The sequence below is a fragment of the Hylobates moloch genome, unplaced genomic scaffold (genome assembly GCF_009828535.3).
Source record: "Hylobates moloch isolate HMO894 unplaced genomic scaffold, HMol_V3 SCAFFOLD_16, whole genome shotgun sequence".
NCBI lineage: Eukaryota > Metazoa > Chordata > Mammalia > Primates > Hylobatidae > Hylobates > Hylobates moloch.
In genome coordinates, this window is record NW_026652291.1 from 34,837,970 (window position 1) to 34,862,158 (window position 24,189).

Sequence of the window (24,189 nt, forward strand, 5' to 3'; positions counted from 1 at the left end):
CAAACCAATAATCTATTTGGTTGTTTTGGTATTCCTTTAGCTTTTTAGCCCTTTCTTTAAATTATATGGCAGTGTTTCCAACTAGACCCGACTGGTTGAGATAAAAACAACATTTCTCACCCAATAAGAGGCAGAGATGCATGTTTGGAAAGGCCCATGTGTTATTTTCTATTAGTAATTATTATTCCTGCTATGAGGATAATAATTAAGCAAAATGCTATAGTAATTAAGATTCCATCTGCTATTCCACCCTAAGAGTGCTACAGTATATAGTCCTACTGCAAATAGTAGAGTCAGTAAAGCATTCCCCCAAGGGTAGCATAGTAAATAATTTCCATTAAAAAGTTTTAATATTTGGCTTAAAAAGAGAGGTAGGAATGACAAGAAGTATTTGGTGAGGTAGGGGGTATTGGAATGTAATTTAAACAGTATAAAATATAAAAATTGAAGAACATTAGGCAACACTAGAATTTAGCAACAGGTGTGTAATAGTTTTTGAAACATAATTTTCTTTCTCCAGTTTCCCATTTTTATTAAAAGACAAATCACAGTAGGACTGGTTTGCTTTCTTATACTTGGTTTAATTATTTGCATACAATGCAGCAAGAGTAATTATTTGTTACAAGGCCTCTTTTTTTTTTTTGAGATGGAATCTTGCTGTGTCCCCTAGGCTGGAGTGCAGTGGTGTGATCTTGGCTCACTGCAACCTCTACCTCCCGGGTTCAAGCGATTCTCCTCCTCAGCCTCCCAAGTAGCTGGGATTACAGGCATCGGCTATCACGCCTGGCTAAGTTTTGTATTTTTAGTAGAGACAGGGTTTCACCATATTGGCCAGGCTGGTCTTGAACTCCTGACCTCAGGTGATCTGCCCACCTTGGCCTCCCAAAGTGCTGGGATTACAGGCCGTGAGCCACCATGCCTGGACATAGGCCTTTTAAGTTGGCTTTGATGGAACTTTGTTCCATAGATGGAATCTGATAAGACCATTTTAAAGCCAAACCCAGCCATGGATTTGTACCATCAAATACCTATGAGTTGGGTGAATTCCTGTCCTCTTGAGGTTCCAAGATAACCTGGGGTTCCTGGCCTGTCAGAAAGTGACATTCTTTACTTATCACAGGTCAGAAACCCTGTACAGGGACTGCATACACAAAATCTGAGGCCAGTTTCCAAAGGAGTTTATTAGCTTCATAAGTCAAGTTTGATTCCTTAAAGGAAAGCACACCATTCCATTCAAAGCCTTGGTAAAAATAACCAGTTTTTCCAATTGCGTCCTCTTATAAAAGAAAACAGATTCTTATTGAACTTATGCATGTAACTATATTGCCATAACTTAAGAATACTCACAGATAGTTCCTAAATTCTGGAGAAAATCAGGTAGAGAGAAACAAGTATGCTGCAAATTTCGTTCATGGGAGTATACTAAATTTTTAAAAGCTGTCAGTAGCTCAGAAGAAAAGTTTATTTGACTTTGAAAAGCAAAACAAAGGATTAGCAATATTTTAAACAAAACATCAAAAGGATCACTCTAGTCTCCCTATTAGTTCAGTTCATGCAGTTAATTCCTGTCCTACTTTTTATCAAAATCCTTCATTCAAGGGCACCTGTTAGAGCTTCATAGCAGTTATAAAACCACCTTCTAAAGGTGGTTTTATATAAACCAGACAAGAATTGTTTATGGATGACAAAAGTTTTAGGGTAGCCAAAGTTAAAGACACAATTACCTTTGTGGCACACAATAATTTTAACATAACAATTATAATTATTACTGTACTGATAATGTACAGTGTAATTATTACTGATAATGTACAGTAAGATATCAGAATTATGAGTCTCCCATAACTTTGGAACACATACCAATAACATATTTATACAAATATAGCCCAAAGAAAACCAAACACTATTTTATATTTGACGATGCTTCCTGTATGCTTTTATACAAAATAAGCCAAGTTTTACCTTTATATTAGTGTGCTATTAATGTTAAACTCAGTTTTTAATAAAACCTTGTAGATACATATACCTCATTTTACTGTTTGACCATAAGGTAAGATTTTTATAGACCTTTTTTTAACCCTGTGTAATTTTTGTAAAAGAGCAGGTTAGTGTTTTAGAAAAACCCATTGTGCTTTTAATGCTCAATTTACAGAATTGCCTTTACAATTAACCTTTCAAAACTCGCTTAACCCTTCATTTTTATGTTATTCAACTTAAAACAATTCTTTAACCTTTTAATCTAGGTAAAAATGTGTCTTAGGTCTTACCTAGCTGCAAACCATGCAAATTGTACAGCTAAGCTTATTAGTAGCATTTTATAAAGCATTGAGGAGGCCTAATCACTTTTAAATTATAATGTCTTGCATAAATTGCCTTTTATAAAATTTTTCGTGACCTTCACAGACAATCTCTCACGTGCCTCGAATTTCTGACCTGTTGTAAACATTCCTTTCCTTAAACAACCAGTTAATTTACTTTCGGACAAGAATTTACCATATAAGATTATTTTTGCCTGGGCGTGGTGGCGCACACCTGTAATCCCAGCACTTTGGGAGGCTGAGGTGGGTGGATCATGAGGTCAAGAGATTGAGACTATCCTGGCCAACATGGTGAAACCCCGTCTCTATTAAAAATACAAAAATTAGCTGGGCGTGGTGGCATGTGCCTATAGTCCCAGCTACTCAGGAGGTTGAGGCAGGAGAATCTCTTGAACCCGGGAGGTGGAGGTTGCAGTGAGCCAAGATCGCACCACTGCACTCCAGCTTAGCAACAGAGCAAGACTCTGTCTCAAAGAAAAAAAAATTATTTTTATATAAATTCTCTTTAATATCAAAGATGATGATAGTCCTTTGCCAAAGCAAACTTCCTTCATGTCTGTGGACTAGACTGCCTAAGGCCACAAGATTAGAAGTTAGGGCATTTCACTAAATAGTTCAAGATGTAGCTGTCTTTATTAAACCAATATTAATGTTTCATTTGTTAAAAAAATTACACAAGCAAAGATTATTCTGTTTGGGCTGAGTTATAGTCTTGTAGCCTCTATGACAAATTTTGATACCTTATAGTATTTGGCAGAGATAAGTATAAAATTGCTTGATCGATAAATGCAAATAAAAATGTATGGTGGCAACTCTTAAGACATTTCTCATCTTACCGTGCCAGTAAGTTTTAAAGATTAAAGTCATGTGAACTGAAAGTTTCCATGGCTTTTAGTTTTCCCTTAAAAATATTTGATTTAAGCACTTATTTTTCTTAGGCCAATTAATTACAGCTTTTTTAAAATAGACATTGCACACATAACACATATATAGCCACACAGACAACCAGAAGAAGATCCAATAGTTATAATTTTTTTTGTTTTGGCTAATTTCCCAATTGGATTATTGGCCTTCGGGTGAGGCCTTTTAAGAACAGGGCTAGGGGCCAGGCACAGTGGCTCATGCCTGTAATCCCAGCACTTTGGGAGGCTGAGGCAGGCGGATCATGAGGTCAAGAGATCTCGAGACCATCCTGGCCAACATGATGAAACCCCGTCTCTACTAAAAATACAAAAATTAATTGGGTGTGTATTGCAGGACCTGGCCAGCAGCCCACAATGCAATGGGGCTCTCTCTTTGTTCCCAGGTGGATCGGCAGATTGAGAAATAATAGACACACACAAGATAGTGAAAGCTGGGTCCAGGGGGGTCACTGCCTTCTGGTCCCGCGGTGCTGCCAATGCACTGAATATACCAGCATTTATTATTAAGTTTAGTGAGGGCAGAGTAGGTTAGTGAGGGATTTAGGGTCATTTGATTATGAGGTGAGAGGGTCACATGGGGATGAAGTAATTCTTTAACATAACATCTGTATGCAGAACTACAGCATACAGAGATAAGAATTTACACTATAGTGTGTGCATCAGTAATTTCTAACAGAGCCTTAAAACAGAAACACAGTCTTTCCATAACCTATGATTAGCAAGATATTAATCAGCAGTAACAGTTCCAGCAAAAGCTGGTTACAAACAATCCATAGAAACAGGATGTGAAGCTAGACAACCAGTCAGACCAGAAATTCTCAGAAGGGAGTATGCTTTAACCCTAAAGAGGCCTAGAAGAGCCTTGGCAAGATGAGGGCATTTATAGCCCTATCTTATCCATATGGACAGGTGCCCCTCATGCATCCATTTATAGGCTCTCCACAAGGGTCGCATTCCATTCCCAGAGCTATGAACATCTGCTTTTCTGGGATAGGAATCTTGGTGATGTGAAACCTTCCTGACTGCACATCCATTCATAGGCTCTCTGCAGGGGGAAGCACATTACGTGCTGTTGGCTCGTCTGGCAGTCCAGCCTGGCATTGTCTTTACACAATCCTGCATGCAATTTTGTATTTACAATAATCAGGAGCATTTCATCTTTTATTCCGTAGCAATAGTTTCAGGGGTCTCCGTACAGGAATCGGTGATGTGAAACCTCCCTGACTGCATGTCCATTCATAGGCTCTCTGCAGGGGGAAGCACATCATACGCTGTTGGCTCGTTCTGGCAGTCCAACCTGGCATTGTCTTTACACAATCCTGAATGCAATTTTGTATTTACAATAATCAGGAGCATTTCATCTTTTATTTCATAGCAATAGTTTCAGGGGGTCTCCCTACAGGCATGGTGACACGTACCTATAGTCCTAACTACTTGGCAGGCTGAGGCAGGAGAATCACTTGAACCCAGGAGCTGGAGGTTGCAGTGAGCTGAGATCGTGCCACTGCACTCCAATCTGGTGACAGAGCAAGACTCCATCTCAGGAAAAATAAATAAATAAATAAATAACAGGGCAAGGAAAACAGTTTCCAGGGCCTAATAAACAAGTATAGCTGGAAGACAAAGATGATTTTGAGAGGTACTTATCCACCTCTAATTCCAGGGGTTCTGTGAGGAAAACAGATTTTTTCTGTTTTCCCAACGAGTCCCAGGGCACCAGAAGTCATTTTAGTGTTCTTCATACGTGCACCAAGAATGGGAAGACAAAGTGGAAAAAAGTAATTCAGTTAACTGGGAAAAAACCTTTTCCAGGAAAACAAGATTTATGAAGAGAAAAACATAAAGGCCTTTTGAATATACTCAGCTTGGATATTCATTTTAATTAAGCTGAGTGCTCTTTTTCATCAGGGTGAGGGTGGAAGTCAGAATTATATAAATATCATGCCAAGTTAAATTAAAGGATTAGGTTATGTGCCAGGAATTCCCTGAGATAATGAGGGGGATTTTCAGAGAAAGATCCCAGATGCTGTTTGATCTGTGACAAATCAGACATGGAAAAAGGCATATGAATGCGAGCAGTGCCTTCAACCCCAGCCACTTCTCAGAAAGAGAGAATAGCAGAGGTGGTTTTCGAATGGGTAGCAGGTGGAGAAGGAGGAGTGGGATTTGGGGCTGAAGGCTTGGGGGCAGGGCGGGACACCGCGGCAGAGAGTTCAGACAGGTGCGGAGCATCATGATGCAGGGGGATGAGAATACAGAGGGGATTCATCTGCAGGGTCAAAAGGGATTTCAGAGGAAGGAGTTTTGAAGGAAGAAGTTTTGGAGGAAGGAGAGACCCAGGGAGCGTTTTCATTAGGAAAAAGGATTTCATGAGGAGTGCAAGCTTGACACAGGGAGGGTTGGGATCTAAGGTAGAAGAAAGCCTGAATATAGAGAACCTCTTGCCGTTTACTGTTCCTGGTTATAAAGTTGTCAAGATCTCTGAGAATTTGAAAGTTAAAGGTGCCATTTTTGGGCCATCAGCTGTCATTATCTAATTTGTATTGGGTCCAGGCCATGTTGCAATAAAAAACTAAACGCATATGTCAAGTTTGGCGAGGTTGTGAAGGAGACAGCCCAGTGGAGAGGACGAGGAATGTGGGATTGTTTGGCACCCATGTAGACTGGCAAGAAGAAGCCGAGGGTGTCTGTTTTTGTTCCAGTTGTCCCCAGACAAAAGACAGAAACCTGGAATCCTCTTTCTCAAGAGGACGTCCAGCTGAGAAGAAACTGGGCGTACCCAAGATTTCTTCTAGCTTAGTCCCACTGGTCCTCCAAGGACTGGGACAGCAGACCTGACTTTCCCCAGGTACTGTAAGAACAGCAGGGGAGGGCAGATCTTACCAGCTGGCTGAATCAGTGGCTGATGTTGGATGTTCCGGTTGGAATCAGCAAAGGGCCTCTTGGACTGGAGCCGTACAAGGAAGAGAGTGAAGGGAGGATGAGGAGAGACAAGAGGAGAAAGCAAAATATCCGTTATGGGTGGTCAGAGGTGGATTCCTGAGACTTGAGGATTTTGAGGGCTCACTGGAGAGTAGCCCCAACCTGAGCCCTCACAGTCCCCTTGAGGTTAGTTGTCCTCCTCACGCAAATTGCTCAAAAAGTGAAGTGAGAGACAAGACGAGGTAGGTGGCCAGAGACTCTCAGGATCCAGCGGGATGAGCAGCTGCTGTCCACTGCTCCCTGGGTTGCATGACAGCCTGTATCCCCAACACCCATCCCAGGTTTCAGCACCAAATATAAGACGTAAAGAAAGAGAAAAGAAACATGAAAAGTGGCGCAACAGTCAAAGACAAGTTTATTTTGGAGAATAAACCTGAGAGGGGCTTCTGGCTGATTTTTTTTTTTTTTTTTTTTTTTTTTTTGGTCAGGAGTGGTCGCTCCTATGGACTAAGAGTTTTTATTGGTTTTAGGGTGAGAGAGTTTATCACAGGCTTGGAATGTTTCTGTGTGTGGGAGAAGTTTATGGCAGGGTTGGAATGTCTCTGGTCGGAGGGGAGGTTATCCGGGGCTGGCATGTCTCTGGTTGGGGAGAGGTTTATCTTATGGTTGGAATGTTTCTGGTTGGAGATGTCATTTGTGGTTTATGGTCATGCTGACCTTAGCCATTAGGCTGATGCACTTTGGATTTAGGCAGTTTTTGATCAAGGTGAACCTTAAAATGGTGATGCTTTTACAAGACGGCTATGCTCCTGCTCTGTCGATAGCTCTTTGTATTTATATAATTTTCTTTTTAAATTCTGTAGTCATTAAGATACATACACTGTGCAATTCTTTTTTTTTTTTTTTTTGAGACGGAGTTTTGCTCTGTTGCCCAGGCTGGAGTGCAATGGTGTGATCTAGGCTCACCACAACCTCTGCCTCCTGGGTTCAAGAAATTCTTCTGCCTCAGCCTCCTGAGTAGCTGGGATTACAGATGCCCACCACCACGCCTGGCTAATTTTTGTATTTTTAATAGAGACAAGGTTTCACCAATGTTGGTCAGGCTGGTCTCGAACTCCTGACCTCAGGTGATCCACCTGCTCAGCCTCTCAAAGTGCTAGGATTACAGGTGTGAGCCACCATGCCTGGCCCCAATTCTTATTTTTAGGATTTGCTGATACTTCCATTATGCCCATGGATATTATGTATTTTGGTGTATGTCCCATGCACATTTGAACTTCATAACTGTGCTGCAATTGTTGGATGTTTTTACATGTGTACATTAGGTTAATTTGATTAACATTTCTTAAGTTTTCTATTTCCTTACTAATTATTTTTTAAATTGTTCTATCAGTTACTGAATGAAGCATGTTATACCAACAAGTAGACTTTGAAGTTTTCTATTTATCCTCTTATATCTCTTACAATTTCATTTATATATTTTGAAGCTATTTTGTTAAATACAAATTCCTGTTGAATTTCATTCTATGAAGTATATCCACTTTATTTTGTTGCTGCTTCATCATTTCTGTTATTAATATGGTTTCTTTGGCTTTATTTTGCTAATATGAATTAGTAAAATGTTGCAAATATTTTGGAGTAGAAGTTATTTCCTTCCAATTGAGATTTGGAACTTTGCTCTGGAGCGTGTTGAGATCTGATTCTTCTTTGCATCTAGAGCCAATAAGGGGTGGTAGGAGTATGTCTTGAGGAGTCTAGGCATCCGTTTTCAGGATAAGTTCCCCAGCTGAGCTCATTGTAAGGTCTCAAGCTTGAGGTGCATAGACTTCTCAGACAGGAGAGCTCTGGGCTCTTTCACTAGTAAAGGAGACTCAGGGATATTTTGGAGTGTTTACATGTTCAAAATCATCCAAATTCACCAGGAATTCTCTATTTCAAGTCTCAAAGTTTTCCCCCTTCCAAATCAGTTTCTTCCCTTTCCCTTGATGTATCTATGTATTCAACTTATGTTGTGACTCTGCAAGCATTCCAATTAAATTTTGTTTTCAGTGAGCTTTGTTGTATGGCTAAAACAAAGGAGAGATTCTTTTAGGTCCACCATTATAAGCTCTCTGTTTAAACTGTGAATTTCAAGCCTTTGGCCTCATCATGTAAATTTCCCAGTATACTTAAATATAGCTATTTCACCTCTCAGTCTTTGAGATACTCATAGTAAGTATCACAGCAGTCACTTCATCCCCTTACACACTTGTGTCAATAGGGCAGTTCACTGCAATCAACACTGAGCAGTAACTAATTGTGATGTCATTACATGCCATTCTCCATTGGATGGGAGTTCAGCAGTGTGTTTAAGACTAGGGTCATGCCCACATCAATCTCAGATTCCCATTTTATCTTTCTTTTTTATATCATTCCTAGTACCAAGTCTTGTGTCTGTCAATATCCTGTCCAAAAAAGAAAAACACACCAAGGAAAATTAATATAGGAAAAATTTAAAAAGTTATTAGAGGACTGAAAATATAAAAATGGAACACTGAAAGACACAGAGGTAAGATTTGCTAGAAGGAGCTACAGTATTATTAACTATATGCACATTATTGTACAGCATATCTCTAGAACTTTTTCATCTTGCATGACTGAAATTATATATATCCATTGAATAGGAACTCCTCATTTCCCTAATCCCTCAGCACCTGGCAACTAACATTCTATTTTTTTCTTCTAAGAGTTTTACTACTTTAGATACCTCATAAGTGGAATCATTCTGTATTTGTCCTGTGACTGGCTTATTTCACTTAATATAAAATTCTCAATGCTCATCCATGGTGTAGCATATGACAGGATTTCCTTCCTTTTTTGGGTGTTGCATCTGTTGGGAAACATTTACATTTTTTTCTACCTTTTGGTTATTGTAAATAATGCTGCAGTTAACATGGAAATGCAAAGATATCTTCAAGAGCCTGATTTCGATAATTTGGATAAATACCTAGAAGAGGGATTACTGGATCATATGGTAGTTCTATTTTTAATTTCCTGAGGAACCTCTATATTGTTTTCCATAGCAACTGTGCCATTTTACTTTCCTACCTCCAACATTGGAAGTCACATTTTTTTTAAGCATGAGAATTTTATGTGATAAATGGGAAGGCTTCTATAAGTATAAAATAAAACATAAAATAATTTGGGATAAGATTAATACATTTAAGTGTTTTTTTTGTTTGTTCATGCTTTTTTTTTTTTTTTTTTTGAGACAGGGTCTTGCTCTCTCGCCTAGACTAAAGTGCAGTGGCCCGATCTTGGCTCACTGCAACCTCTGCCTCCCAGGCTCAAGCGATTCTCCTTCCTCAGCCTCATGAGAAGCTGGGACTACAGGTGCCCACCACCATGCCCGGCTAATTTTTGTATTTTTAGTAGAGACGGGGTTTCACCATTTTGGCCAGACTGGTCTCGAACTCCTGACCTCAGGTGATCCACCCGCCTTGGCCTCCCAAAGTGCTGGGATTACAGGCATGAGCCACCGTGCCCAGCCTGAATGTTATTTTTTCTAAGAGGGTTTTTTTTTTTTTTTTTAAATTTTAAGTTCTGGGATACATGTGCAGAACGTGCAGGTTTGTTACATAGGTATACATGTGCCATGGTGGTTTGCTGCACCCATCCACCCATCATCTAGGTTTTAAGACCCACATGCATTAGGTATTTGCCCTAATGCTCTTCCTTCCCTTGCCCCCCATCCCTCAACAAGCACTGGTGTGTGATGTTCTTCTCCCTGTGTCCATTTGTTCTCATTGTTCAACTCCCACTTATGAGTGAGAACATGCAGTGTTTGGTTTTCTGTTCCTGTGTTAGTTTGCTGAGAATGGTGGCTTCCAGTTTCATCCATGTCCCTGCAAAGCACATAAACTCATTCTTTTTTATGGCTGCATAGTATTCCATGGTATATATGTGCCACATTTTCTTTATCCAGTCTATCGTTTATGGGCATTTGGGTTGGTTCCAAGTCTTTGCTATTGAAAATAGTGTTGCAGTAAACATACATGTGCATGTGTCTTTATAGTAGAATGATTTATAATCCTTTGAGTATATACTCAGTAATGGGATTGCTGGGTTAAATGGTATTTCTGGTTCTAGATCCTTGAGGAATTGCCACACTGTCTTTCACAATGGTTGAACTAATTTACACTCTCACCAACAGTGTAAAAGCATTCCTATTTCTCCACATCCTCTCTAACATCTGTTATTTCCTGACTTTTTAATAATTGCCATTCTAACTGGCATGAGATGGTATCAGAAGTTACATTTTTTTTTTTTTTTTGAGACGGAGTCTTGCTCTGTTGCCCAGGCTGGACTGCAGTGGCTCTATCTTGGCTCACTGCAAGCTCCGCCTCCCGGGTTCACGCCATTCTCCTGCCTCAGCCTCCCGAATAGCTGGAACTACAGGCGCCCGCTACTGCGCCCAGCTAATTTTTTTTGTATTTTTGGTAGAGACGGGGTTTCACCGTGTTAGCCAGGATGGTCTCGATCTCCTGACCTCGTGATCCGCCCGCCTTGGCCTCCCAAAGTGCTGGGATTAAGAAGTCACATTTTAACATGAAATTTGGAGCGTACAGAACATCCAAGCTAGAGGTGAGACCTCTTTGTGGTTTTGATTTGTATTTTCTCATGATTAGTGATGTTGAGCATCTTTTCATATGTTATAACATCATTCATAAATGGTGTTGGCCATATATATATATTTTTTTGGATAAATGCCTATTCAGGTCATTTGCCCAACTTTGTATTTTGAAAAAACTTAACTTGTTGCTTTTGAGTTTTATGGGTTTCTTACATATTTTGGATAGTAACCCTTATCAGGTATCAGATAGATGTTTGGCAAATACTTCTTCCATCACGTAGGCCACTGTGAATTTAGGGCCTTGGGCCTTATCATGTAAAATGCCAATATAGTTAAGTATAGCTATCTCACCCCTCCATCCTTGACGTACTTATAATTACAGCAGTCACTTGGTCACCCTACATACTTGCATCAATAGGGAACTTAATCACAATTAACATTGGGTAGTAATTTAAATAATTATGATGCCACTACATGCCCATCTGTTTTCAATCTGTTGATTGTCTCCTTTGCTGTTAAGAAGATTTTTAGTCTGAGGTAGTCTCACTTATTTTTGTTTTATTGCCTGTGCTTTTGGTGTCATACCCAAGAAATCATTGCAAAAACAAATGCTGTGAAGATTTCCTCGTGTGTTTTTTTTTTTAGAAGTTTTATAGTCTCAGTTCTTATTTTTATGTTTTTATTCCATTTTGAACAATTTTTGTGTTGTATAAGGGTTCAATTTCATGCTTTTGCATGTGGATATCCAGTTTTTCCAATACTGCTTATGGAAGAGACTATTTTTCCTCCATTGTGTAGTTTTGGCATCTTTATCAAAGGTCATTTATTCATACATGTCTGGGTTTACTTCTGGGCTCTGTATTCTGTTTATATGTCTGTTTTTATGCCAGTACCATGCTGTTTTTATTACTGTATATTTATAATATATTTTGAAGTCAGAGAGTATGAGGCTTCCAGCTTTATTCTTCTTTCTCAAGATTGTTTTGGCTATTTGGGGCCATTTGTGCTTCTTTATAAATTTTGAATTGTTTTTCTAATTCTGCTAATAATGCCACTGAGATTTTGTTAGGGATTCTATTGAATCTGTAGATTGCTTTGGATAGTATGGACATTTTAACAATATTAAGTCTTCTAATCTTTGAATGAGATGTCTTTCCATTTATTTATGTCTTCTTTAATTTTTTTCAGCAAGGTTTTGTGATTTCAAGTGTACATGTCTTTAATTTTTTAAAGTTAAGATTATTCCTAAGTATTTTATTCTTTCTGATGCTATTGTAAATAGAATTGTTTTCTTATTTTTCAGGTGATTTATTGTTAGTATATAATTATGCAAGTGACTTTTGTAGTTGATTTTGTATCCTGCAACTTTGTTGAATTCATTTATTAGCTATAACAGGTTTGTTTTTGTAGAATCTTTAGAGTTTTCTACAGATCAAGTCATCTGTGAACATAGATAATTTTACTTCTTCCTTTCTGATGTGGACATTTTAATTTCTTTTTCTTGTCTAATTTCTCTGGCTGGGACTTCCCATACTGTTTTATAGAAGTGGATAAAATGGATATTCTTGCCTTGTTCCAGATCTTAGAGGAAAAGCTTTCAGTTTTTCATCATTGAGTACAATGTTAGCTGTGTACTTTTCCATACATGCCTGTATAATGTTGAGACAATTTTCTTGTATTCCTAGAATGTCAAGTATTTTTTATCAGAAAAGTGTGTTGGATTTTGTCAAATGCTTTTTCTGCATCTATTGGGATGATCATGTAATTTTTATCCTTCTGCCTGTGAATGTGATATATCACAATGATTGGTTTTTGAATGTTAAACTATCCTTGTATCATAGTAATTTCTTTTAGACCTTTTTATTTCTAAGTCATTAGTTATAATGTCTCCTTTTTCATTTCTGATTTTTGTTTTGTTTTTCATTTTCTCTTAGCTGCTCTAGTTAAAGGTTTGTCAATTTTGTTGATCTTTTCAAATACCAATTTGTATTGATTTTTAAATTGTCTATTCTCTAATTTATTACTGCTCCAATGTTTATGTCTGTCGTCTGTTGACTTTGAGCATAGTTTGTTCTTCTTTCCCTCTAGTTCCTGAAGGTATAAAGTCAGGTTGTTTATTTGAGATTTCTCTCTCTCTTTTTTTTTTAAATGTCAGTATTTATCTCTGTAAACTTCTCTTTTAGGACTGCTTTGCTGCATCCTATAAGTTTTGGTATGCTGTGTTTTCATTTTTGTGTCAAGATATTTGCTAATTTCCCTCTTAGTTTCTTCTTTGACCCAATGGTTAGTGTTGTTTAATTTCCGTCTGCAGTTATGAACCACATAAGAATGTTTTGGGCAATGATGAATCGCATATATGACAGTGGTCTCATATTATAATGGAGCTGAAAAATTCCTACTGTCTAGTGACTTTGTAGCCATCTAATGTCACATTGTAATGCATTACTCATGTGTTTGTGGTGATGCTGGTGTAAACAAACCTATGCATTACCAATCATGTAAAAGTATAGTACATGCAATTATGTATAGTACATAAAGTTGATAATGATGATAAAAGATTTCCTATACTATACTTTTTATCATGATATTAGAGTATACTTCTACATATTTTTTTAAAAGTTAACTAACTGTAAAACAGCCTCAGGCAGTTCATTCAGGAGGCATTCCAGAAGAAGGCATTGTGATCATAGGAGATGACAGCTCCATGTATGTTATTGCCCCTTCCAATGGGACAAGATACGGAGGGAGAAGACAGTGATTATTGATGAACTTAACCCTGTGAAGACCTAGGCTAATGTTTGTGTTTGTGTCTTAGTTTTTAACAATAAATTTCAAAAGTAAGAAAAAATAATTTTAAAAATAGAAAAAGCTTATAGAATAAGGATATAAAAATTTTTGTATTTTTAGTAGAGATGAGATTTCACCATCTTGCCCAGGCTGGTTTCGAACTCCTGACCTTGTGATCCACCCGCCTTGGCCTCCCAAAATGCTGGGATTACAGGCGTTAGCCACCGTGCCTGGCCTATGATATAAAAATTTTTGTACAGCTGTACAATGTTTTTATGTTTTAAGCTAAGTGTTATTACAAAACAGTCAAGAAGTTAAAAAATTTAAAGTATATAAAGTAAAAAAGTTACAGTAAGCTAAGTTTAATTTATTATTAAAGAAATTTTAAAAAATAAATTTATTGTAGCCTGAGTGCACAGTGTTTATGAAGTTTACAGTAGTGTACAGTAATGTCCCAGGACTTCACATTCACTCACCATTTACTTACTGACTTAACCAGAGAAACTCCTAGTTCTGCAAGCTCCATACATGATGAGTGCCCTAAACAAGTGAACCATTTTTTATCTTTTATGCCATATGTTTACTGTTTCTATGTTTAAATGTGTTTGTATACACAAATACTTACCATTGTGTTCCAGTGGCCTATAGTATTCAGTATAGTAGCATGCTGTACAGGTTTGTAGCATAGGAACAACAGGCTATCCAATATAGCCCAGGTGTATAGTAGGCTATACCATTCTAGGTTTGTAGAAGTACACTCTATGATGTTTGCACAATGACGAAATCACCTAACAACACATTTCTCAGAATTTGTCCCCATTGTTAAGTGATGAATGAGTGTATTTTTGAACTTTTCAGATTTCATTACATTATTGATAGCTAGTCTCATTCCATTGTGGTCAGAAAGATGCTTGGGGTGATTTCAATCTTAAATTTGCTAAGACTTGTTTTATGACCTAATAGGTGAACTATCCTGGAGAATATTTTGTGTGCCCTTGAGAAGAATGTGTATTCTGATGTGTTGGGTAGAATGTTCTGTGTGTGTTTGTTAGGTCCATGTGGTCTATAGTGTGGTTCAAGTCAGTTTCTTAAATTGATTTTCTGTCTGGATGTTCTATCCATTATTGAAAATAAGGTATTGAAATATCTTACTATTATTGTGGTGCTATCTATTTCTCCCTTAAATTATGTCAATGTTTGCTTCATATATTTGGGTTCTCCAATGTTGGGTGCGTATATTTCTAATTGTTATATCTTCCTGATAAATTAAGCCCTTTTATCATTACATAGTCTCATCCTTTGTCTCTTGTAACAGTTTGTTTTGCTTTTAAATGCATATGAAATTATTTTTACTACAAACAAGATGTAGTCAAACCTGCTTTAGGAAGCTTCAGTCATTGTCTAACACAGATGTTCCAGGCGACTGCCCATTCTGTCAGATTCAAGGAGGCTCTCTCTTTTCATGTGGCCATCTATCAGCCTGTTTATAGTTTTCTCTTCCTGATAGCATCATCTACTGTGTCCCTGTCAAAACCTTTCCAGGTTTGGGTTTGTGTATTTTCCCAAGCCTCTCATTTCTTGGACAATTTCTTTCATCATTGTCAGTCAAATCTGGCATGGTCAGATTATCTCCACTAAGCTCTGGAATGAGGAAACCTTTTTGTTTAACACATCCTAAGAGAGGATTCTCCAATTCTACCTGGACGTATGGAACAGTTCAACCCCCTATACATTAGGGGAAACCTATGTATCCAGTGATTAATATAATCATGAAAAGAAATAAAGTATCCAGTTATTAATACAATCATGAAAATAAAATGAAAAGGACTTTCTTAGAAGATGGACCTAATTGATCCTTATCTATTCACTTTCTGATCCATTTCCTCACAACCATATCTAAAAAAGAAGATAGTAGATGGCAAAGATATAAAATTATCTCCCAATTGTTGTTCCAAACCCCCTCCCCCACTGTGAGTGCATTATCATTCAGTTGCTTTTAATATTGTATTGAACTTCACATTCACCTTTGTTTTATGCAGGTTTAACATAATTATATTAAGGATACTAAGCTTTCTTTAGCCAAAAATATGAACACTTTACATCAATAGCAATATTTCTGCTATATTTTTCTACAAAATTATAGTTTAACTGGTGATGTGGTAGAATCACACATAAAAAAGTAGACAGTATACATAAATATTTCAAATACAGGATATGGTGCTTATTCAGAAGTTTACAGAATATTAATGATGCAAAGCAGAAGTTGAATTTAATCTAAACATTGAAGGATACCATAATGTGGTTCAAGAATGAGGAAAGGTTTAGATGATTTAGATAAGGGCAGAGCATGAACAAAGTTCCTAAAGCAGAAGTGAGCATATGCTGTGTGTGGAGCTCATAAGATGGGGTTGAAGAGGCTGACCTGACACTTGCATGTGGGGGAGGGATGGAAAAAGAAAACTGGATAGAGGTGGTGGAGGCAGAGTCAATTGACTTTAAGAGCCGCATGGTGTGATCTGTAACTGAGAGGACCTTGTTGCTAAGCAATGAGATCAAGAACTTAATCCTCTGTGAGATCTACAGAGATTTGTTTACTTTTGACATGTGAGATGTCAATTCTTATATTTGTTTTTGGAGAGGGGCAACACAGACCACTGATGACCATGGCCATTAAAAGAACTATGGGCATAATTGTTCAGTATGCTGGTAAGTGATTCTTGTCCATTAAAGAGAGAAAGTTCTAGTGGCAAGGTGGGTAGCCATGGGAGTATGTGAGAATAAAGGAAGATAAATATTTTAAGGTTAGTAGAGATTTGAGCATGTTCATGTACTGGAGGTAAAGAGAAAGTAATGAAGGAAAAGTTGAGGATAAATCTGACGGTCGAGTCAATCTTCAAGTAGGTAAGGCTATAGGATTCATAGCACAGATAGAGGGGCTATGAGCTGGAACTGGAGGAAGATACATCTTTCACTGAAATTGAATCCAAGATCCCAGGGAGAGATAAGAATGACTGTAGTTTCAGATAGGATTTGATTTTCAGCAAAGAAAGAGGGACAGAGTTTTCCCCAAAATCTTTCATTGTCATTATTTGGCTACTGCTCTTCCAGTGGATTTTGACTGTGACCCACAATAAGAAATTTAGCTTGGTTTACATTGAGACTCAGTGAGCATGGGAGTGTGCAGATACAAACACAGACACAGAAAATTAAATATAAACTCTGGTTACAGTGTGTGAAGGTCTTGCTAAGGATCTGTGTAAAACCCTCTGATATTTTCTACACAATTGTGTTTCCTTTGGTTGTGGCCCGCTACATTGATTTACAGTTTGTGACCTGAGTTTGAGAAACACAAAATTAGGCTGTGACTGTGAATGAGGGGAGAGATCATAAGATAGGGTGTTGATGAGTTTTAAGTTGTTACTGGAATTAGAAGAAAGAGTTAATTACTGATGCAGACGAAGATTCTCACAGTGGTTGAAATCCCAGTAATATTAGAGGAAAGGCCTTCAGAACACACCCGTTCACAAAATTAATGGGAAGGCAATGTTCCTTTAAGACTTCTCTTTGGAGTAATGCATTGATGACAAGGACTGGCCTATCACAGATTCTTTGGAATAAACTTTTGTATTATAACCTCATCATATTTCTGACTATATGTAATATAGGTTTTATCTTCTCTACAAGGCTTTTTCTGTCATGATCCTCTCTCAATTCACCCATTTCCATCTTAATATTCCAAACTCTATGACACATACCAAGGATATTATGAGGAGAGCTATGGAGAGGAAATCTAAATTGGGATTTCACCTCTATCAGATATACTTTCCCTAAGAGGTCTCATCTAGTGATCCTGATTTCCTCTTGTGGCATCCAGTGGCCATCCATTAGTTCTGGACACCCACATGGAGGGATACAGGTTTTCTTGACATCATAATGCTAAGGATGTTGCACATGCTCATTTGTGCTCTTAGAATATTGAGGCCACCAGTATGTGTTAACGTGTCTCCAAATTTGTTTTAACATTTTGATTTCAAATATGAGCAAATCATTAACAACATTTTTAAGTGAAAGTCAGGAGCTGAGCAAAGTTAGCTTTTACTTGAGCCAAAATTTGTTTTCAACAGTAATGAGGTTTTTAAATCTACTCAAATTGTGGTCTTCTGAACATTATAATGAATGGACTCTAGGCTTAAGCTCCTCTGTGTAGGCTTTCTTTGGAACATTGAGATTGAAATGTATAGATCCAGGTAACTTATCAGCCATGTGAAAAGCAGAATCAAATCTGTATTGACATGACCAGGAGGAGCCTCTTATGATAGAGATCATGATGCTAGTTGGCTGTGTGCCCTGTCCCAAAACAGCTGCCTCACTCCCTGTTACCCCATCACATGCCTTCCTTCCTTCGAATGCCCAGGGCTTTTCTGCAGATAAGAATATATTATAAAATTAAAAAGTCTTGATTGGAGGAGGTTTCTCAATACTAATAAGCCCTTTTAGTGGGGCTTTTTTGACTATCAATTTAGAGCACAATTGGGTATACATAAAATGTCTGGATAGGAGAGGGGAAGACGGAGCAAACTACACGAATAAAGGAACAAAAAATGGTGGATTTTGGATGTGTTGTCCATATACTTATTGAATGTGCAGGTTGCCAGTAGGTTTTTGGTTGGAAGAAAGATTTGTGTCAGAATCCAGTGTCTTTAAAATGAACAATTTTGCCCAGTATGACAGCTCATGCCTGTAATCCTAGTACTTTGGAAGGTTGAGACAAGAAGATCACTTGAGACCAGGAGTTTGAGACCAGCCTGGGTAACATAGTGAGACTCCATCTCTATCCCCCCAAAAAAAATCAAAAAGAAAAATTAGCTGGCTGTTGCAGTGCATGCCTGCAGTTCTAGCTACTTGGAGGCTAAGGTGGGAGGATCTCGTGAGTCTAGGAATTTGAGGGTGCAATGTGCTATGATTGTGTCACTGCACTACAGCCTGGGCAACAGAGCAGTACCCCATCTGTAAAATAAAGAAATAATAAAAGAAATACATACATTAAAATAAAATGGAAAATGTCTTGCCATTTTACATATTTAAGGAACAGTATATAATGAATCTTTAGGTATCCATCATGAAAATTTGGTAATAACTCACCTATGTGCAATCTCCCCCATCTGGAAATCTTCTTGGCCATATGTATTAAGAGAATCCTATGCATTCTATTGCTTCAAATATGGTCCAAATGCAGGAATCACTTTGCCTTTTCTCTCTCTCTTTCTCCCTTTCTATCCCACCCACCCCATCCTGGCTCTTTCAGTTTTTATTTTCAGCACTGCATCTCTGATGGTCCAGCTCCACCAGGACACAGATCCCCAGATCCCTAAAGGTCAGCCATGCACCCTGAACAGCTCAGAGGGAGGAGCCAGACCAGCAGTGCCTCACACCTTGTTCTCTTCTGCTCTAGACAGATGGCTCCATAATGACAGCTTCATAATGGCAGTGGGTGAGCCCCTGGTGCACATCAGGGTCACTCTTCTGCTGCTCTGGTTTGGGATGTTTTTGTCTATTTCTGGCCACTCTCAGGCCCGGCCGTCCCAGTATTTCACTTCTCCAGAAGTGGTGATCCCTTTGAAGGTGATCAGCAGGGGCAGAGGTGCAAAGGCTCCTGGATGGCTCTCCTATAGCCTGCGGTTTGGGGGACACAGATACATTGTCCACATGAGGGTAAATAAGCTGTTGTTTGCCGCACACCTTCCTGTGTTCACCTACACAGAGCAGCATGCCCTGCTCCAGGATCAGCCTTTCGTCCAGGATGACTGCTACTACCATGGTTATGTGGAGGGGGTCCCTGAGTCCTTGGTTGCCCTTAGTACCTGTTCTGGGGGCTTTCTTGGAATGCTACAGATAAATGACCTTGTTTATGAAATCAAGCCAATTAGTGTTTCTGCCACATTTGAACACCTAGTACATAAGATAGACAGTGATGATACACAGTTTCCACCTATGAGATGTGGGTTAACAGAAGAGAAAATAGCACACCAGTTGGAGTTGCAATTGTCATATAATTTCACTCTGAAGCAAAGTTCTTTTGTGGGCTGGTGGACCCATCGGCGGTTTGTTGAGCTGGTAGTGGTCGTGGATAATATTAGATATCTTTTCTCTCAAAGTAATGCAACAACAGTGCAGCATGAAGTATTTAACGTTGTCAATATAGTGGATTCCTTCTATCATCCTTTGGAGGTTGACGTAATTTTGACTGGAATTGATATATGGACTGCATCAAATCCACTTCCTACCACTGGAGACCTAGATAATGTTTTAGAGGACTTTTCTATTTGGAAGAATTATAACCTTAATAATCGACTACAACATGATGTTGCACATCTTTTCATAAAAGACACACAAGGCATGAAGCTTGGTGTTGCCTATGTTAAAGGAATATGCCAGAATCCTTTTAATAGTGGAGTTGATGTTTTTGAAGACAACAGGTTGGTCATTTTTGCACTTACTTTGGGCCACGAGCTTGGTCATAATTTGGGTATGCAACATGACACCCAGTGGTGTGTATGTGAGCTACAGTGGTGCATAATGCATGCCTATAGAAAGGTGACAACTAAATTTAGCAACTGCAGTTATGCCCAATATTGGGACAGTACTATCAGTAGTGGATTATGTATTCAACCGCCTCCATATCCAGGGAATATATTTAGACTGAAGTACTGTGGGAATCTAGTGGTTGAAGAAGGGGAGGAATGTGACTGTGGAACCATACAGCAGTGTGCAAAAGATCCCTGTTGTCTGTTAAACTGTACTCTACGTCCTGGGGCTGCTTGTGCTTTTGGAATGTGTTGCAAAGACTGCAAATTTCTGCCATCGGGAACTTTATGTAGACAACAAGTTGGTGAATGTGACCTTCCAGAGTGGTGCAATGGGACATCCCATCAATGCCCAGATGATGTGTATGTGCAGGATGGGATCTCCTGTAATGTGAATGCCTTCTGCTATGAAAAGACGTGTAATAACCATGATATACAATGTAAAGAGATTTTTGGCCAAGATGCAAGGAGTGCATCTCAGAGTTGCTACCAAGAAATCAACACCCAAGGAAACCGTTTTGGTCACTGTGGTATTGTAGGCACAACATACGTAAAATGTTGGACCCCTGATATCATGTGTGGGAGGGTTCAGTGTGAAAATGTGGGAGTAATTCCCAATCTGATAGAGCATTCTACAGTGCAGCAGTTTCACCTCAATGACACCACTTGCTGGGGCACTGATTATCATTTAGGGATGGCTATACCTGATATTGGTGAGGTGAAAGATGGCACAGTATGTGGTCCAGAAAAGATCTGCATCCATAAGAAGTGTACCAGTATGGTTCATCTGTCACAAGCCTGTCAGCCTAAGACCTGCAACATGAGGGGAGTCTGCAACAACAAACAACACTGTCACTGCAACCGTGAATGGGCACCCCCGTACTGCAAGGACAAAGGCTATGGAGGTAGTGCTGATAGTGGCCCACCTCCTAAGAACAACATGGAAGGATTAAATGTGATGGGAAAGTTGGGTTACCTGTCACTATTGTGCCTTCTTCCTTTGGTTGCTTTTTTATTATTTTGCTTACATTTGCTTTTTAAGAAACGCACAAAAAGTAAAGAAGATGAAGACGGATAAGAGAAATGGGAAAAAGGAGACTAAACTTCATACTTCATTTTTAATATCCAATTTTTCTTAATAGAAAAATATGAAGGCATGTCTCACTGTTTAAATAAAACTTCATGGACATTTCGTGTCAGGATCGCAAGCATTAGCTATTACAGCAAAGGATTCCTAGCCTATTCTTACTTACTCTACAGTGTGTTAAGCAATATTAAAGGTTCCTTTTCCCAGAAGTTGTGTCTTTATGTTTCCGGAGCAAAGGCACAGAAAAGATAGTTTCAAGCTGTTGTCCCTCAGTTTTAACCCTCCTCTCTCTCTCTTTTTTTTTTTTTTTTTGCTGTACTATGTAATGTTCAGGATATGCCTGTACACAACTTATTTCTGTTTGGCACATTCAGCTGTGCCAAAGGGGGCAGTAGAAGTAGCCTGGGGTGATGATGATGAGGGAAGAAGGGAGCTTTCTTTCTTGTGTGCTTACCATGAGTGTCACCATTATTTTGGCTGGGGCCATTCACTCTGGCAATCATATTTGGTTTCAGATTCCAGTTCTGTTGTCACTTTTAGAACCACCCTCCTTTTTCCTTAGAAATACCAGCAGCAGTTGGACACTGACCTCCTCAGGGGTCCAGGAGTAAGCAGGATTGTGGTCCTCTGAGTTCTTGAACAGTGCCATCTTTAGAGGTCTGGGTCCTTGCTCTGCAGGGAATGTTCTTTAATCATCTCCACTGTAGTAAACCCAACTTCTTTCTTCTGTTCTCCTGGCCCTAGGAGTGTTAGGTGCCTTCTGTAGCTACTTTGTTGTTGGTTGAGTTCTCTGGAAGCAGATACTGAATTGGAGTTTCAAGTACAAGATTTTGTTAGGGACCAACAGCTGTGAAAAAAGGCAAGGAAGTTGGTTGTGCAGATGAGAAATACAAGTACAGGCGTACCTTGGACATAATATAGGTTCAGTTCCAGACCACTGCAATAACAAGAATATCACAATAAAGTGAGTCACACAAAATTTTTGGTTCTCAGTACATAAAAAAGTTATATTTACACTATACTGTAATCTGTTAAGTATGTAGCATTATGTCCAAAAATGCAATACCTTAATTAAAAATATTTTATTGCCAAGAAATAGTAACAATCCTCTGAGCCTTTAATGAGCCATATGTTTTTGCTGGTGGAGGTTCTTGCCTCATTGTTGACAGATGCTGACTCTTCAGGGTAGTGGTTGCTGAAGGTTGGGGTGACTGTGGCAATTTCTTAAAATAGGACAACAATTAAGTTTGCTGCATCAATTGACTCTTCCTTTCACAAATATTCATCTAGCATATGATGCTATTTGATAGGATTTTACCCACAGTAGAACTTCCTTCAAAATTTGAGTCAGTCATCTCAAATTCTACCACTGCTTTATCAACTAAGTTTATGTAATATATTAAGTCCTTTGTTGTCATTTCAACATTGTCGATAGCATCTTCATCAGGAATCAATTCCATTTCAAAAAACCATTTTCTTTGCTCATCTATAAGAAGCAACTCCTCATCCATTCAAGATTTATCATGACATTATGGCAATTCAGTCATATCCTCAGGCTCCGCTTTTAATTCTAGTTCTCTTGCTATTTCCACAACATCTACAGTTCTTTCCACCACTAAAGTCATCTGTGAAGGTTAGACTCAATGTCTTCCAAACTCCTTTTAATGTTAATATTTTGACCACCTCACATAAATCAGGAATGTTCTTAATGACATCTAGAATGGTGAATCCTTTCCAGAAAGGTTTCAATTGATTTGCCCAGATCCATCAGTGGAATTACTATCTATGGCAGCTATAACCTTATGAAATATATTTCTTAAATACAAAGACTTAAAAGTCAAAATTACTCCATCCATGGGCTGCAGAATGGATGTTGTGTTAACAGGCATGAAAGCAACATTAATCTCTTTGTACATCTCCATCAGAGCTCTCGGGTGGTCAGGTGTATTGTCAGTGAACAGTAATATTTGAAAAGATATCATTTTTTTTCTGAGCAGTAGGTCTCAACAATGGGCTTAAAATATTCAGTAAACCATGCTGTGAACAGATATGCTGTCATCAAGGGCTTTGCTATTTCATTGACAGAACACAGGCAGAGTAGACGTAGCATCATCCTTAAGGGCCTTCAGATTTTTGGAATGACAAAGGAGCATTGGTTTCAATTTAAATTCACCACCTGCATTAGTCCCTAACAAAACCGTCAGCCTGTCCTTTGAAGCTTTGAAGCCAGGCATTGACTTCCCCTCTCTAGCTGTGAAAGTCCTAGTCTTCTTCCAATAGAAGGCTGTTTCATCTACATTGAAAATCTGTTGCTTAGTGTAGCCACCTTCATCAGTGACATTAGCTAGATCTTCTGGATAACTTGCTGCAGCTTCTACATCAGCACTTGCTGCTTCATCTTGCACCTTTATGTTATGGAGATGGCTTTTTCCTTAACCCTCATCAACCAACCTGTGCTAGCTTCAAATTTTTTCTCTGCAGATTCCTTACCTCTCTCTGCTGTCATAGAATTGATGAAAATTAGGACCTCGCTCTGGATTAGGCTTTGAGTTAAGGGAATGTTGTGGCTGGTTTAATCTTCTGTCCAGACCACTCAAACATTCTGTATATCAGCAGTAAGGCTGTTTTGCTTGCTTATCATTTTTGTGTTCACTGGACTAGCACTTTTAATTTTCTTCAAGAATGTGTCCTTTGCATTCACAACTTTGGCTGTTTGGTACAAGAGGCCTAGCTTGGCTTTTGACATGCCTTTCTCATTAAGCTTAATCATTTTTAGCTTTTGATTTAAAGTGAGAAATGCAAGACTCTTCCTTTCACTTGAACACTTAAGCTATGGTAGGGTTATAAATTAATGGGCCCAATTTCCATCTTATACCTTAGGGAATAGGGAGGCCCAAGGAGAGGGAAAGAGATGGGGAAATGATCAATTGGTGGAGCAGTTGGAATACACATAATTTTT

At 38.7% G+C, this 24,189-nt stretch overlaps 1 protein-coding gene across 1 annotated transcript; it reads left to right on the plus strand.

Moving 5' to 3' along the window:
• Nucleotides 1–8,501: 8,501 nt before the first annotated feature.
• Nucleotides 8,502–21,439, plus strand: ADAM20 (ADAM metallopeptidase domain 20). Its single transcript, XM_032180257.2, has 2 exons — nucleotides 8,502–8,708; nucleotides 18,865–21,439. The coding sequence occupies exon 2, from the start codon at nucleotides 18,891–18,893 to the stop codon at nucleotides 21,219–21,221; it is 2,331 nt and encodes a 776-aa protein (XP_032036148.1). The 5' UTR covers nucleotides 8,502–8,708; nucleotides 18,865–18,890; the 3' UTR covers nucleotides 21,222–21,439.
• The last annotated feature ends 2,750 nt before the right edge of the window (nucleotides 21,440–24,189 follow it).